The sequence below is a fragment of the Neoarius graeffei genome, chromosome 25, assembly GCF_027579695.1.
Source record: "Neoarius graeffei isolate fNeoGra1 chromosome 25, fNeoGra1.pri, whole genome shotgun sequence".
Classification (NCBI taxonomy): domain Eukaryota; kingdom Metazoa; phylum Chordata; class Actinopteri; order Siluriformes; family Ariidae; genus Neoarius; species Neoarius graeffei.
Window position 1 is genome coordinate 42,134,566 of NC_083593.1, and position 14,742 is coordinate 42,149,307.

The 14,742-nt window shown below is 39.8% G+C and overlaps 1 protein-coding gene across 3 annotated transcripts in view; it reads right to left on the bottom strand.

Annotated features, from left to right (window-relative positions):
- Positions 1–1,559: 1,559 nt before the first annotated feature.
- Positions 1,560–14,742, bottom strand: part of LOC132873358 (A-kinase anchor protein 2) — a 176,567-nt gene continuing 163,384 nt past the window's right edge. For 2 of the 3 annotated variants that reach the window (XM_060908840.1, XM_060908839.1), the window contains one exon: positions 1,560–7,545. In XM_060908840.1, coding sequence (XP_060764823.1) covers positions 7,435–7,545 — 111 coding nt within the window. In that variant the 3' untranslated portion in view covers positions 1,560–7,434. The remainder of the gene's footprint in view (positions 7,546–14,742) is intronic. The other variant, XM_060908841.1, reaches the window with a different exon arrangement.

The window sequence follows — 14,742 nt, forward strand, 5'->3', positions numbered from 1 at the left end:
AATTTTTCTGGTATTGCTCAAGGGAAAAAAAATTGCACAAAATGCAGAATGTTACAGATATTTGACCAAAGTTTAATATCAAATAGGAGAATTACATTGATCTTGCTCCTGAATTTACCCGTGATATGCACTTTAAAGTTTTTTTTATTCTACTTGGTGCCATTTGTACAAATTTACTATTGATAATACACTTAATTCCATTATTAAACAGTCAACATAGCGCCATCCTGAAACTTTTCTTCAGACCACAATGGAAATAAGTGTTTTACACTTTGTTGTGCTATCCTTAGTTTTAGTTTAATGCATTTAGTTCAATTGTACATTAGTAGATTGTCCTACAGTACTTGCATGTAATTTGACCTTAATAAATCTATCTATCGGCGGCACGGTGGTGTAGTGGTTAGCGCTGTCGCCTCACGGCAAGAAGGTCCGGGTTCGAGCCCCGTGGCCGGCGAGGGCCTTTCTGTGCGGAGTTTGCATGTTCTCCCCGTGTCCGCGTGGGTTTCCTCCGGGTGCTCCGGTTTCCCCCACAGTCCAAAGACATGCAGGTTAGGTTAACTGGTGACTCTAAATTGACCGTAGGTGTGAATGTGAGTGTGAATGGTTGTCTGTGTCTGTGTGTCAGCCCTGTGATGACCTGGCGACTTGTCCAGGGTGTACCCCGCCTTTCGCCCGTAGTCAGCTGGGATAGGCTCCAGCTTGCCTGCGACCCTGTAGAACAGGATAAAGCGGCTAGAGATAATGAGACGAGATGAGAAGATCTCCACATAGCATATTGTGATCAATAATCTCCATTTTGTACTGTCCTAAACTTGCCGTATATTTTCAGTCTGATAATTTCAGAAACACTACGACCTTGTCGAATTAGTTTCAGATTTGCTAGGATGCATTTCCACATTTCCAAGACCATTTGGTCATCTTCATCATTGTGGCAGAATACATAGGTCTTGTAAACAATAACTGAGGAACTAAAAGATCTGTTAATGATGCCCACTTGAGCAATGAAGACTAAGCCTTTAATATGTTCACTATATTATTATCATGTTTTGAGCAGCAACTTCATGGTTAAAGAGTTGAGGGGTTTCGACACGGCACTGGTACCACAGCTTTTCATATAAACCAGTTTTCTTCTTCCACCTTGTCCAGCACTGCTGCCAGGTTGGGGTCCATGTGGACCTTGCTGATCCATGTCATATTACTTGGCGCATAGTTTTATGCTGGGTGCAACCCTTCCATTTCTGGGCTTGGGAAACAACCATTCACACCTATGGGCAATTTAGAGTAGCATGTCTTTGGACCATAGGAGGAAACCCACGCAGACACAGGGAGGACATGCAAACTCCACACAGAAAGGACCTCATCGGCCAGTGGGCTCGAACCCAGAACCTTCTTGCTGTGAGGCGACAGTGCTAACCACTGCGCCACCGTGCCGCCTGATCGAAACCAGTAAGTTTCTACTTGAATTAAGAAGCATTTTATGAAGATCAACAGTTCATAACAAGAAAGAAGCCACGTTTATGCATTTTGTTTTTAATGAGAAAATAATTATATATGCGTTTAAGTGTAAGCCTTACAATTACTATAAAACATAAGCAGAATATATTAACATACAATAAGTGGTTAACAAATTAACAGCGGTTTTTAAAAAAAAAACATGAGCGCTTTGCCACTTCACAAGTAAAAAAAAAAAAAGAATGAAAAGCTACTTGCAAAAATAAGTGGCTTCCAATTTTTGAAGAGTATATTCGCAAATAGAGCAACACTGTATGAACAATTTATTTTAAATAATAACATATTCCAAAGTGTCATTTTTTTAATCTCAAGGTACTGCCTGTGCTGTGTGTACCTGCGGACTGAGGGGGGTCATCGAAACAATTTCAGAGAAGATACATTTCCTGCAGTTCTGACTGGTTTTGATCTACTGGTTGATCAGATTTTTTTTCTTTCCCCAGTATAAATATCATGCACTGGAAAAAGTCAAATACACTCCAAATCTATTGCTAATAACGGGATGTATTATAGAGCTTCTCTGCCTGTTTAAGGTTTCCTTTGATGCCCTCTTTTCTGTTACACTACATATGATTACCTAACATAGCCCCAGGCCATAATAAAGCAAACGAAGCTTTGTTTCCAGACTTTGTAAGTATTTTGTCAAAGCTTCAACCCAGTCACAACCACCTGAAAGCTTGAAAAACACTTATTTATTAATTTTTATTTACCTACTCCAAACTGCTCAGGTGTGTGTGTGTGTTTATATATGGCAATTAATTAGCACACAAGTTGCTGGTCAGGAGGTCATGGAGACGTTTGCATATATTCCTGGAAATCTTAAAATTTCTTAGAGAGGCACACACCCATGCTCACAAGCACACATGCACGCTCTCAGACACACACACACACAAAAGGCTATAACTTGCAAAAATGCACATACATGGTAATAAAGCGCCAGCCTCCATAAAACTATATCCCATTCATAGATACACTGTAAATAGTTCACTGCACAAAGAAAAATATTTCCCTCTTATATTATTCAAAATATCTGCCTACTTATCAGGTCATATATGGTAGAACACTGAAATATCTCAATAAGAAACACGTCTTTAAATGGGGTCTGATGTGCTTCATTCACTGCCTGCTGTCAGATCCAGCCAGAATACTATACCACACAATCCAAGAATCCACTATTGTGATGATATAACCATACTGGAACAACCTACGACAGGGATCTGAGCATAAATATGGGCTGTGTCCGAAATCACTCACTCATTCACTACTCCCTGTTCACTACACAGGGAATTCTGTATAGAGGACTATACAGTGAGCTCATTGGTAAAATGAAAAAAAAAAAAAAAAACCCTCAAACCTTTCAGATGCTACTCCGTCGCACTGTTATTTATGTCATTACTGTCGCACAATTAAAAGGTGCCAGATCAGTCGGCTGGTGGGTTTTCAAAATAATAAATCCATATTATACTAATAATAATCCATATTATGTGTCTGCTGCATCTTTCAGTTCTTTTAAATCAAGGCTGAATCCTTTCTTCTTTGCCGCTGCCTTTTATTCAATCACAGGGATGAGAATTTTCCGCCGATCGGCGGATTTCCGACTTTTTCAGACCAAAATGATCGTTTCTGAGATCGATGTAAATCCGTTGAGAAATTTTTTTTTGGGGGGGGATGGTTAACGATCTATGGTCACCTTATAACGTCTTGATTCTTGGTGGGCTCCGGGTTAACACACTCGAGTCTTTCGACATGTCGTAATTAACATTCACTTTTGCGACAATGTTCGACTTATTTGCGGTAGAATTTTCGGGAAATCCCATCGCGTGCAGTGTATAAACACAAGTACGCATGCTCTCCACGCGTGGCTTGCAATCGCCATTCAGAACACTGAATGGCGAGATCGACAAGCAGACTGTTACAACGAAGCTCGGTGATCACATCCGGAAAATAGACGTCTCAGGAAAAGTACTTTGCTCATTGTGTTCTGACATGATAAACTACGCTAGTAGAGGGGCAAGGACTATCAAACTTCACATATACACCAAAAAACACAAAGGTAGGTCGGAAATTATTTTGCCTGTTCAATGATTCATTATATTTATAATGTATATCGCACGAATCAATGCCACAGTGTGTGTGTACATATATAATCTCTCTATCCCTGTATATCTCAAATACATGTCATATATAAGTGTGTATCTTTAATAAATGGGGTTAGCTTATCTAATGTAGCATGTTGGGGAGAATCATAGTATCATATCTATATTTCTGATAAAATTTTAGGTATGATACCGTGTATAACTCTCCTACTTATTGCTCATTTCATAAGGGGGGGATTGCTGGCATGTGCCGCGCGGGAGCGTCTGCCCAAATTTTTTAGGCCGAGATGAACTTATAGTTTTTGATTTAAAAAAAATTTCCAATATGTAATGCCCATTGTAAATGCCTGTTCTTTAATTCAAAATCACCATCTTGATCTTCAAATTGACCATATGGTATCTGTATTACATTACACAACATCCTGTCCAGATAAAACCTAGTTAGTACACACAACAGTTGAAAGGGAAGTGATACGTGATGTTGAATGTTGCCTGCTTAATATGCAAGACCCCCTGCGACCGTGATAACATCAGAAGAAAGCTTAAGAGAATTATATGATGGAACTTTTTTCTGGTTTGCACTTCATTTTAAAGGATTAGAGTATTCAAAGACATGAATAGCAAAAATGCAGAAATATAATACTGTAGAGCTCGTTTATATTAAAAGGTGCATTGATTTTTTGAAATCATCAAATGTGAATTGATTAAAAACAAGTCTCTTGTACCATATTAATCATTTTCACCTGATAGTCCACCAAGAAGGGGAATTTATTTCCAAATAAATTGCAACTTTTTGCTGATAAAATTAATGGTTTTGGGGTAAAAAAAATAGCCAAAAATCATTAGCTCCGGCCCCTGGGCCCCCACCAGGGCTCTGCCCAGGGCCCCGCTGGATGCCTGCAGCCCCCAAACCCCCGGCTTTTTTCAGACTTTTAAAATATTTTTCATTCTCATCCCTGCAATCAGATTTGAGGCTTTTGATTAATTCCTCGCTCTGCACTGGAATTTTTATTCTTCTATTTCATTTTAGCTCTTTTTTTCCTATTCTCTTACTATTTTTAATTGGACGTGAATGTCTATTTCTAATGTGTTTCTTCCTCCGTCCATTCACCCCAACACGCTTTTTTTTTCAGCATGACTGCAATGCATGATTTTCTTGAATTTCCCTCTGGGATTAATAAAGTATCTATCTATCTATCTATCTATCTATCATGATGGTATATATTGCTTGGTTAGTGACCATCGGTTGTACACTACTTTTCACAATGCATTGTGGGAGACTATGAGTCCACAATATAGGGTGCAATAATTCTCACTATACATTCGGACAGCACGACAAAATGGCGAGCTCACTATACAGTCCACCAGTGAGTAGTGAGTGGTTTCAGACACAGGGATGGTTTCCATCTGATTGCAGGCTTTCATTCCAGCCAAACTGGAGGCACACTTGGTAATTGATGGGAGACCAAGGTGAACTGATTATACAAGTGAAATCAGGTGTGGCTCCTGCTTGGTTGGAATAGAAAGCCTCCAACCACATGGATAACACTAAAGATCACCATCATAGATTGTTCTAGTTTGCTTCTAGTATCATGATACAAGACTGAAGCCTTCTGCTCTATGAGATAAGTTCCTGTGAAAGCAGCTTTGTCAGATTTTCAGCAAATGAAATACTTTTGAAACTTGTTACCACTGGACCAACAAGGTCACTTCAGTACAGAGTTTTATCTTGTCTTGCTTATTCACATCACAGGGTGCAGTCTGAAAGAAAATGGTGGGTTTGCACTCACACTTGTGTCTAACATCTAAAAACACATTTCTTATAATATTATTATAAGGACAGGTATTTAAATACTGCATTTTCATGTATTATAGTATAAGTATAAAAAAAAAACCATGGAAAAAGCTTTCGCAAAAGTCTGCTGAACGAGCGTTCTCGTAACGGTTGTCCTTTCAGGAATAAAATCCATAGCTTTGTTCCTTGTTGGTGGAACAAGGCCTCAAAGCTGATATCAAGAAGAATGTCTCGTGAACTTTTGTTGAAGGGCGTTTCTGTTTTATTCCGCAATGAATTCTTCCTTTATTGCTGATGTGTTTGTGTCCACCATCAGCCTGGATGGATGTCATATCTGACATTGCTTTTCTAATGTACTTCAAATTGCTGGTGGCTTTTTTTTTTCTCTTCCTGTTAAGAAACATGTCCCACTTTCATATGTATATAATTATCTACAAAGCATTCATATAACATTATTTCACCGCATTCTATTGCATTTACACATTCTAATCAAATCTGCTAAAACAAGGCAAATACACAGTACAAAAGAGAAACAGTTCATATAGCTCACTAATAAAGTGTTTACTTATTATAAAACTCCAGAGAGAGAGAGGGATTGGGTAAAGTGTTCTGGTGTAAGGAATTCATTTTTCATTGATAGTGCTTCGAAACCCCTGTATTGGTATTTCTATGTATATCATGGCCTGGCATGTCCTCTTCATTTACACAAGATAAAATCCGACATCACTCTTGTATGTGGTGCACAGCACACTGTATACACTCAGTGTTGCCAGATTGGGGGATTTCCTTCATTATTGGCCTACTGTATAAACAAAAATCCAGTGGATGGTTGGGGTTTGTGTCTTAAACTGCGATGGTGGTGTCTGTTCATCTCAATCTGGCAACCCTGGCTGTACTTAGTTCAATATATCTTACGTACATTCTATCGCACACGATAACATGCATATTATTATAAGATTGGTGTGTCCAGCCACACAATACAAAAGGAGTTTGGTTAAAGGGGAAAACACATGAAAACTGGAACAGCATATGCAGTTCACATGCATGTTTGCGGTTTAAGTGGTTTAGGTTGCAGTTGACCATGGTATACTGCCAACCCAGCTCTTATTCCTTTATCTGTTTCCTGTCTGGGCTGGCTGCTAAAAATCAGCTTTCGAAATGAAATGCATTTATTTATTTATTTGACTGAATACTATTGTGCATTTACAAACCTGGACAATATGATGACTGTTCTACGACAAGTTCTTTACACAATTCTTCAAGCCAAACCAGTCTCTGACCTACTTTCATTTTCAGTGGGTGTTTAATCCAGTATGGTAAATTATATACAGGAACTAATTACTTGTACATCTATTTGGATCTATTGTGCTATAAAATGTATGTATGTATGTTGTGCTACTATTCTGTAATATAAATAGCATAAACTGAATTTGTGACCGTATTGCCAAATCAACTCCTCAGAAGTTTAATAAAAACCAGACCTGGCATAACCAACTCTACCTGAAATACTTAACGTAGGAACAAGTGCTCCCATCTGAATACAAAATGTCCTTTTCAATGTATAGAACTACTTCACATCACCTTCTGACAAGTCTTCATACAAAATCTTTCTTGAAACACTTGAAAACCCACACACGGATCACTTGGCGTGGTCAATTCAAAGCCAATTTATATACTGAACCATAAAAAACTGAAAAGCAATCCGAAAATCAAATTCAGCATTCTCTTTGCACATGTCCCAAAGTACTGCACACATCAACTGAGAAGAAAAAAAAAAAAGCTGGAAACTAAAGAGAGACAGAAAGCACAATAATATATTTGGATACCAAATTGTCATCGCGTTGAGTTTTTAGTGAGAACCTTTCCACAGATCTTACTACATGATTGGATGATCTTCTGTGGTGATCATTTGGAGATCCAATGATTATTTGTTCCTGCAATATACATATACTCAGCATAAATACTTGTGGTTTTCTCCAACATGTGTTTGGTTTACTCTCACTCTTCCTGTTTTTTTTTAATATGGAGCTGGCTTTACTCTTCCTCCTCTTCCTCCTCAGCTTCTTCTTGGTTGGCGTAGATTCCTGCTTCCCATCGTAGAGCCATGTTACTTTTCCTGCGGGTGACTCGCGTCGCCTCGAGAACCTGTCCCCAACACATAGAGCAAGATGGTGTTGGCGCGTGTCGGTGAGTGAACACAAAACGTTATGACTTTGCAATACGTTCAACTGTTTTATACCACAGTGCTTTTGAATTCTCCAAGGTGTTAATAAGTTTTCAAAAAGGGTCTGCTACCAAGTTCTCGAAAGCAATTCTGGTTGTAAATTACAAGTTTTTATTAATGCGCTAATTTTTCTGTGGTAACGGACTTATGCCGTTATGTAGATTATCATCTATGTAAGTTTAACAGAGTTTTAAAAAATTGTCATAGACAGGTCCTGTATAATCATTTGATATTGTGAAGATTTCTACAAGGACACATTTGGAAGGAGTCTCCAGTGTGAGTACTTTGTAACAATCAGTAGGTTTTCTGCCACAGTAAAGTCTTCAGAGCAGACGTCTTTGTGCTTTCTTTTTAACATCATGACTTGTGTTTGTTTTATTAACTTTAAGAAAAAGAGAGGCTAATCAGGGACTTTTTTTTTTTTATAGCTGCTATTAATCAAATATACCATGCACTGAGAAGCTCCGGTTGAAATTATGGATTCTCTGAGGTAACTGAAGGGCACAGCCTCTCTGAAAATACAGTAGTACTACGCCAGTCACTGAAGAGAATCCATAATTCCTGATGCCTCCGAGTGCATGGTGTGTTAGATTTATATCCCTCATCAAAAAATTCCCAACTAAAAGTGTTAAGATTGAATCTTGGTATAAACTCACTTAAGGCAGCCGTGTTTGTTGTTTACATCGGCGCAACCTTCGACCTGCGCATGTACTGTAGAATGTACCATGCTATCACCTACCTTGCTAGGCATGATCATGATACGTGGATCTACACACGCAGAAATGCTCACGGAGCCACAGCTGTGACTCGAGTCGGCCATATACCGTAGCTTGAAATTGCGACATCAGTTCATGGCATATCCAGGATATACCATGACTGACTCTCATTATATCCATTTTTTTTTTGGATGTCACGGGATACATTAATCAATGGTGGAACTATTTTATGTCACGTGAGCCATCCTTGGCCAATCCCTACGCAGGAATTTTTTTTGATGAGGGATATAAAACAAACTATAACAGAAATGAACTTGTTTCAGGGATGCTCCAGATGACACATCGGTCATTTAATAAATCACATTTTAATTGTGTGCAAATTTCTGTGGTATAAGAAGAATGAAAGCTTTTTGTGAGGATGTTGCTGTTTTTGGAAAATAATCAACTTTGTGTCATGCTGCCTCACACCAACCTGTCAATGAGTTTATTTCACTTTAACATCAGTTTGGTCCTTTTTTAAATACATGGGCGACTTTAATTTTCGGTTATTAAATTGTGTGGGTATTTTGGTGCATAGATACACAGATCATGAATTTTATGTCCCTAACATTATGATTCACCAACAGGTTAAATCACGTCACTGAGATATCAACAAATCTACAGTTTTTTTTTCCAATCCTGACTTAACAGGTTATTCAAGCAGTAGGTAAAATAGACTCTAATTAATTAAAGGTAATATTTATGACAAGTTGAACATGGTCCCACATGCACATCCCAGGTTTTGATATACATGTTATATATTTACATACTGAACACTCCAACTCTTTGAGCCTAATTTTCCGTAGCAGCTGGGGAGCTGTAAATCCACTCCACGTCACACAATCCACTCCACAGCACACAATCCAGACTTGAGTAAGTGTAAACACAAGCTGTACAGGCTGATTACAAACAATGCAGAAGAACAGATTTGCTGCTTCAGAACGCCAGGCGGGCCGTTTCGATCTTTCACCAGATCTTACAATCACAGGGGTCATTGTATTGTTTTTCTAATGAACTGGAATGTCCAGTCCAAACTATACTGTCTACAATAAGACTTGCACGATAAACCTAGCACTGCAAATACAAGGACATAAATCACGGGTTTCTCTGCTGCGTTGAACCTTTTATAGCATTTGCTGAAATGTTACATACTGAAGAATGGTAAAATGATCCACGAGACTGGACAATCTGTTCATTATTGTGAGTCAGTGATATGAGGGAAGTGAGGATGTTGGACAGGGTTAATGGAAAGGGGGTTTAGGGAGAACAGGCAACAGATGATCTTTTCCCTTTGAGTTAACAAGGAGCAAACACTTTGCACAACATTTCAAAAATAATGGGTCTGTACATTGCATGCTCATAATAATGAAGTACCTTGCACAAGTATCCATTCCTGTTGAACTTTTCCACGTTTTTTTAGTTGTACAACCTGGAATGTCATGAAACTCTACATAAAGTCCAAATATAGAAGTGGGGGGAAAAGTCAATATAACATAAATGTTGTGATTGCATAGGTGAAACCCCTAGATTAGTTCTGATGCAACAAATTGCCATCAGAAGACACATTCTTAGCTGAATGGAGTTTACCCCAGTGTGCAATTAAATTGCCACATGAACTCAATATAAATACACCTATTCCTGGAAGGCCCCAGAATTTGTTAGGAAACATACTTGAACAAACATCATGAAGACCAAGGAGGTATCAAAACGAGTCTCAGAAAATGGCCTGGAAAAGAATCCGTCTGGGTTTGGTCCGAAACAAAATCCCAAATTTTGAACATCCCTTGGAGCACCATGAAACCCATTATTACAAAATGGAAGGAAGATGGCACAACCATGCCCATGTCACCCCTCTGCTTGCCAACCTGCACTGGCTACCTATTGCAGCTTGCATCAAATTTAAGACATTGGTGCTAGCTTACCAGGCTCTCAAGGGGTTAGGGCCAGCATACCTCCAGAGTCTGATCCGCCCCTACACTCCGCTACTACTGGTTGCCTGGCCCCTCCTCCTCTCCGCTCCTGCCCAGCCAGCTCAAGGCTGCTGTCTGTCCTGGTTCCCTGTTGGTGGAATGACCTTCCCATTGAGGTCAGAACTGCCGACTCCCTGACCACCTTCAAGCTCAGACTGAAGACCCACCTGTAGACCAACGCAGGCTGTGTATGGTCTAGCCTGGGGTTAGCTGTTTTGAGTTCTCGATTTAGTTATACTTGATATGGTTGGTTTGTTTCCTTGGCTGTTTGACTATTAGAATTTCAACAGCATACTACACTAGGTATTGCTGTCACTTGTTCAGCTGGCACTAGAACTTTCTTGTCTAGAAGTTCAGCACTTCATGTACCTGACTTTTGCACTTGTTGTACGTCACTCTGGATAAGAGCGTCTGCTAAATGCCATGCAATGTAATGCCTTTGCCTAGAGGAGGCCATCCACCAAACGTCCATGAGGGCATCAATCAGAGAAGTGGCCAAGGATAACTCTGAAGGACCTGGAGAGATTTACAGCTCAGATGGGAGAAGCTCTTTACAGAACAAATATACTCTGGACACTCCACAAAGCTGGGAGTTATGGAAGAGTGGTAAGAAACTCTTTATTGGAAAAAAAAATCTCCTGAAATTCTGCTTGGGGTTTGCCAAAAAGCACCTTGGAGAATTATTAAACATGTGGAAAAAGGTTCTCTGGTCTGATGAGACCAAATTTTGAATTTTTGGCTTTGCCACAAAGTGCTATGTTTGGTGGAAACCCAACACTGCATATCACCCTGAGGAAACCATTTCCATCATGAAGCATGGTGGTGGGAGCATCATTTTGTGCTTTGGGCTGGAGAACTGGTCAGGGTTGAGTCCAAGTTGAATTGAGCAAAATGCAGGGCAATCCCAAAAGAAAACCTGTTCCTGTTTGTAAGTGACTTGAGAGTGAGGCAAACATCTGCCATCCAAGAGAACAATACATAAATGCAGTCCAACGGGACAAAGATGATTGCAGCCAAATGTGGTTCTAGCGAGTATTGACCCGGGGGGAATCACTTATGCAACAACCAAATATCTGCTGTTTAATAACATTTGTAACACCTTCAACTGTTAGACATGTTGTGTAAATCAAATAGTAAAGTCCATTGTGGTTCCAGGTTGTAACGCTACAAAATATGGAAAGGGGCGAATACTGATGTAAGGCACTGTGTATCACAAATGATACTGCACACGAAATGAATCATTATTTGAGGTGATAACTTTTCTCGTATGTCAAAGTGTTCGACACCACAGAAACGCTACACCCGTTTGTAAAACGCCAGTGGAAAAACTCAGACATGCAATAATGTGATGAGAAAGACACGTCAAGTTTTCAGGCAAGCAAAATACCAGTACCTCAGATGTAACATCTTTAGCGAGCAATAGACGCGCATACTGACAAGAAGGAAAGAGGAAGTGTTAGTCAATGAAAAACACTTGCAATAGAGAGCAGCTTTAGAAAAGCAAATTGTCCACAAAAAAGAACAGTGCTCTTCATTTTCCTAATATGATATTAAATGTTTTCTCAACACAAGAAAAAGGATTTATATTTGCGCATATTTTAATTCTGCATTTGTAGTAGCTAACGCATAAAGATTTAAATAATAAACTGGTGTTTGAGTTACACTGAATAAACAAAGAACCTGAACACTGAATAGTCATTTTATTATCATAATGAGGTGCAATGCATTTTAGTGCAAGGGGAATTTAGCAAATAAAGCAATCTGCTTCAGTGGGATCCCAGTATAAGATGAACACATTAGAAAACAGGATGGCAATAACATGCCCTGTTCGCGAACGTACACTACCGTTCAAAAGTTTGGGGTCACCCAGACAATTTTGTGTTTTCCATGAAAAGTCACACTTTTATTTACCACCATAAGTTGTAAAATGAATAGAAAATATAGTCAAGACATTTTTCTGGCCATTTTGAGCATTTGATCGACCCCACAAATGTGACGCTCCAGAAACTTAATCTGCTCAAAGGAAGGTCAGTTTTATAGCTTCTCTAAAGAGCTAAACTGTTTTCAGCTGTGCTAACATGATTGTACAAGGGTTTTCTAATCATCCATTAGCCTTCTGAGGCAATGAGCAAACACATTGTACCATTAGAACACTGGAGTGAGAGTTGCTGGAAATGGGCCTCTATGGAGCACTTGCATGTGACGTCACAGCCGATCCAGATTGTGACAGACGCCATCTTGTCGGTCAAACGCCATATTTCCGCCTTCTACTTCTGGTTCTACTTCTGCTTTTACTTCTACCTTTTCTTCTGGAAAACCCTACTATATACAATTCTACTACAATGGCCGCGGCTACAAGCTCTCCCTACCTGTGCACGTTTTTTATGTTTTTTGTGTGTATTTTTGCGTGTTGTTCGCCTGTACCGCACTTCAATATCCACTACAACTGTATGGACTTACTGGACATTGGTTTCCAGCAGAAAATGACGGTTTGTAGCGATTTCCATCGCATGCACAACATTCCGGACGAGATAGCGAGACCAGCGGGGTCTCCGTGGATTGTTATCGGAAGCAAAGCGAAGGAGGCGGCGCCGGGAGCAGAAGCAAAAGCGAGGCTGCAGAGCCGGCCTGTTGACTAAGCTCAGAAAACAGCCACTCAAACCTCCACTGCTAAGCCTCTACCTCTCCAATGCCAGATCCATGGTAAACAAGATGGACGATTTGGAATTACAGCTGGAATTACCTTATTCTATTCTATAATCGGCTGGTCAGTGCTATACTCAATACTTAAGTGACTTACCCGTCCAATGAGGATTCTTGTTTACAAGATGCCACATCTGAGTCGCTGACAAATCCTGAATTTCTGTAAAGATAACTGTCCAGAGATTTATAAGCACGCAGTGCTTCACCACTGAACAGGGAAAGTTAATGAGGTAATTATACACGTCTGGGTGTTCCACCTCTGGCAGTTCAAAATCCGGTCATGAAAACTCCATCCGGTAAGCCATAAGGGTCACTAATCTGTAGATCGTTTATTTTAGACATATATCTAGTTATCTGTTCATTAGAAAAATGAGCCGTGTAGTCCGTCGGTTGAAATTGATCCATTCTGTACACGAGTGCAGCAGTATTCAGCGGTGTTTTTTACCGACAAGATGGCGGCTGTGTACTTTCCAGTCACGTGACTGCAAGATCTCTATACACCTATGTAGATATTGCACCAAAAACCAGACATTTGCAGCTAGAATAGTCATTTACCACATTAGCAATGTATAGAGTGGATTTCTGATTAGTTTAAAGTGATCTTCATTGAAAAGAACAGTGCTTTTCTTTCAAAAATAAGGACATTTCAAAGTGACCCCAAACTTCTGAACGGTAGTGTATTTCAGTTCTTCCAGAGACCCTTTTTAAAACCGAAAAGGAAAGACACTTATTTCATGTGCCCGGGACTGTTTTGATTCCTTCTCTTTGGTGTGAAACTGGAAAGTCCCTCTCCTTTCCCTGTCTGAAAAGCCTTCAGCTCACATGTAATGTAAAAGAGGAATTGCCCTTTAAAGCCACAGACTTGCATCACCTTCAAATGAGGCAATGGGCCAAAATCACTGAGCGTTTCATTTAAAGCTTAAAATGCAAGCACTACATCCGCAATACGTCAGCGAGCGAACCAAAAGCAAACACATGCAACTGCTTCCAGTAAATTGCTTTTATTATTAAATGAGCTGAAGAAATGAAATAAAGGAATGACCCTGTGACATACTGTAGACAGTTAAATACAGTACTGTGCAAAAGTCTTAGGCGCATGTAAAGGAATGCTGCTGTAGACCAAAAATGGCTTAAAAATAATGAAATGAAATGTTTCGACATTAAAAAAAACACTAAGCTGTAATAAATGAAACAAAGTCAATATTTGGTGTGAGACGGCCCTTTGCTAAAAAAAAAAAAGGGCAGTCTCCGGTACACTGAGTGTAGTTTGATAAGGAAATGAGCTGTAGGTTTTACTGAGCATCTTCCAGAACCAGCCACAGTTCTTCTGGACACTTTGACTGTCACACTCGCTTCTTCATTTTGCACCAAAACCCAGCAGCCTTCGTTATGTTTTCTTTTTTAATCTGAAAAGTGGTGTCTCATGTAATATACTGCTCAGATATAAAGTTCATGTTCTCCCCGTGTCCACGTGGGTTTCCTCCGGGTGCTCCGGTTTCCCCCACAGTCCAAAGACATGCAGGTTAGGTTAACTGGTGACTCTAAATTGACCGTAGGTGTGAGTGTGAATGGTTGTCTGTGTCTATGTGTCAGCCCTGTGATGACCTGGCGACTTGTCCAGGGTGTACCCCGCCTTTCGCCCGTAGTCGGCTGGGATAGGCTCCAGCTTGCCTGCGACCCTGTAGAACAG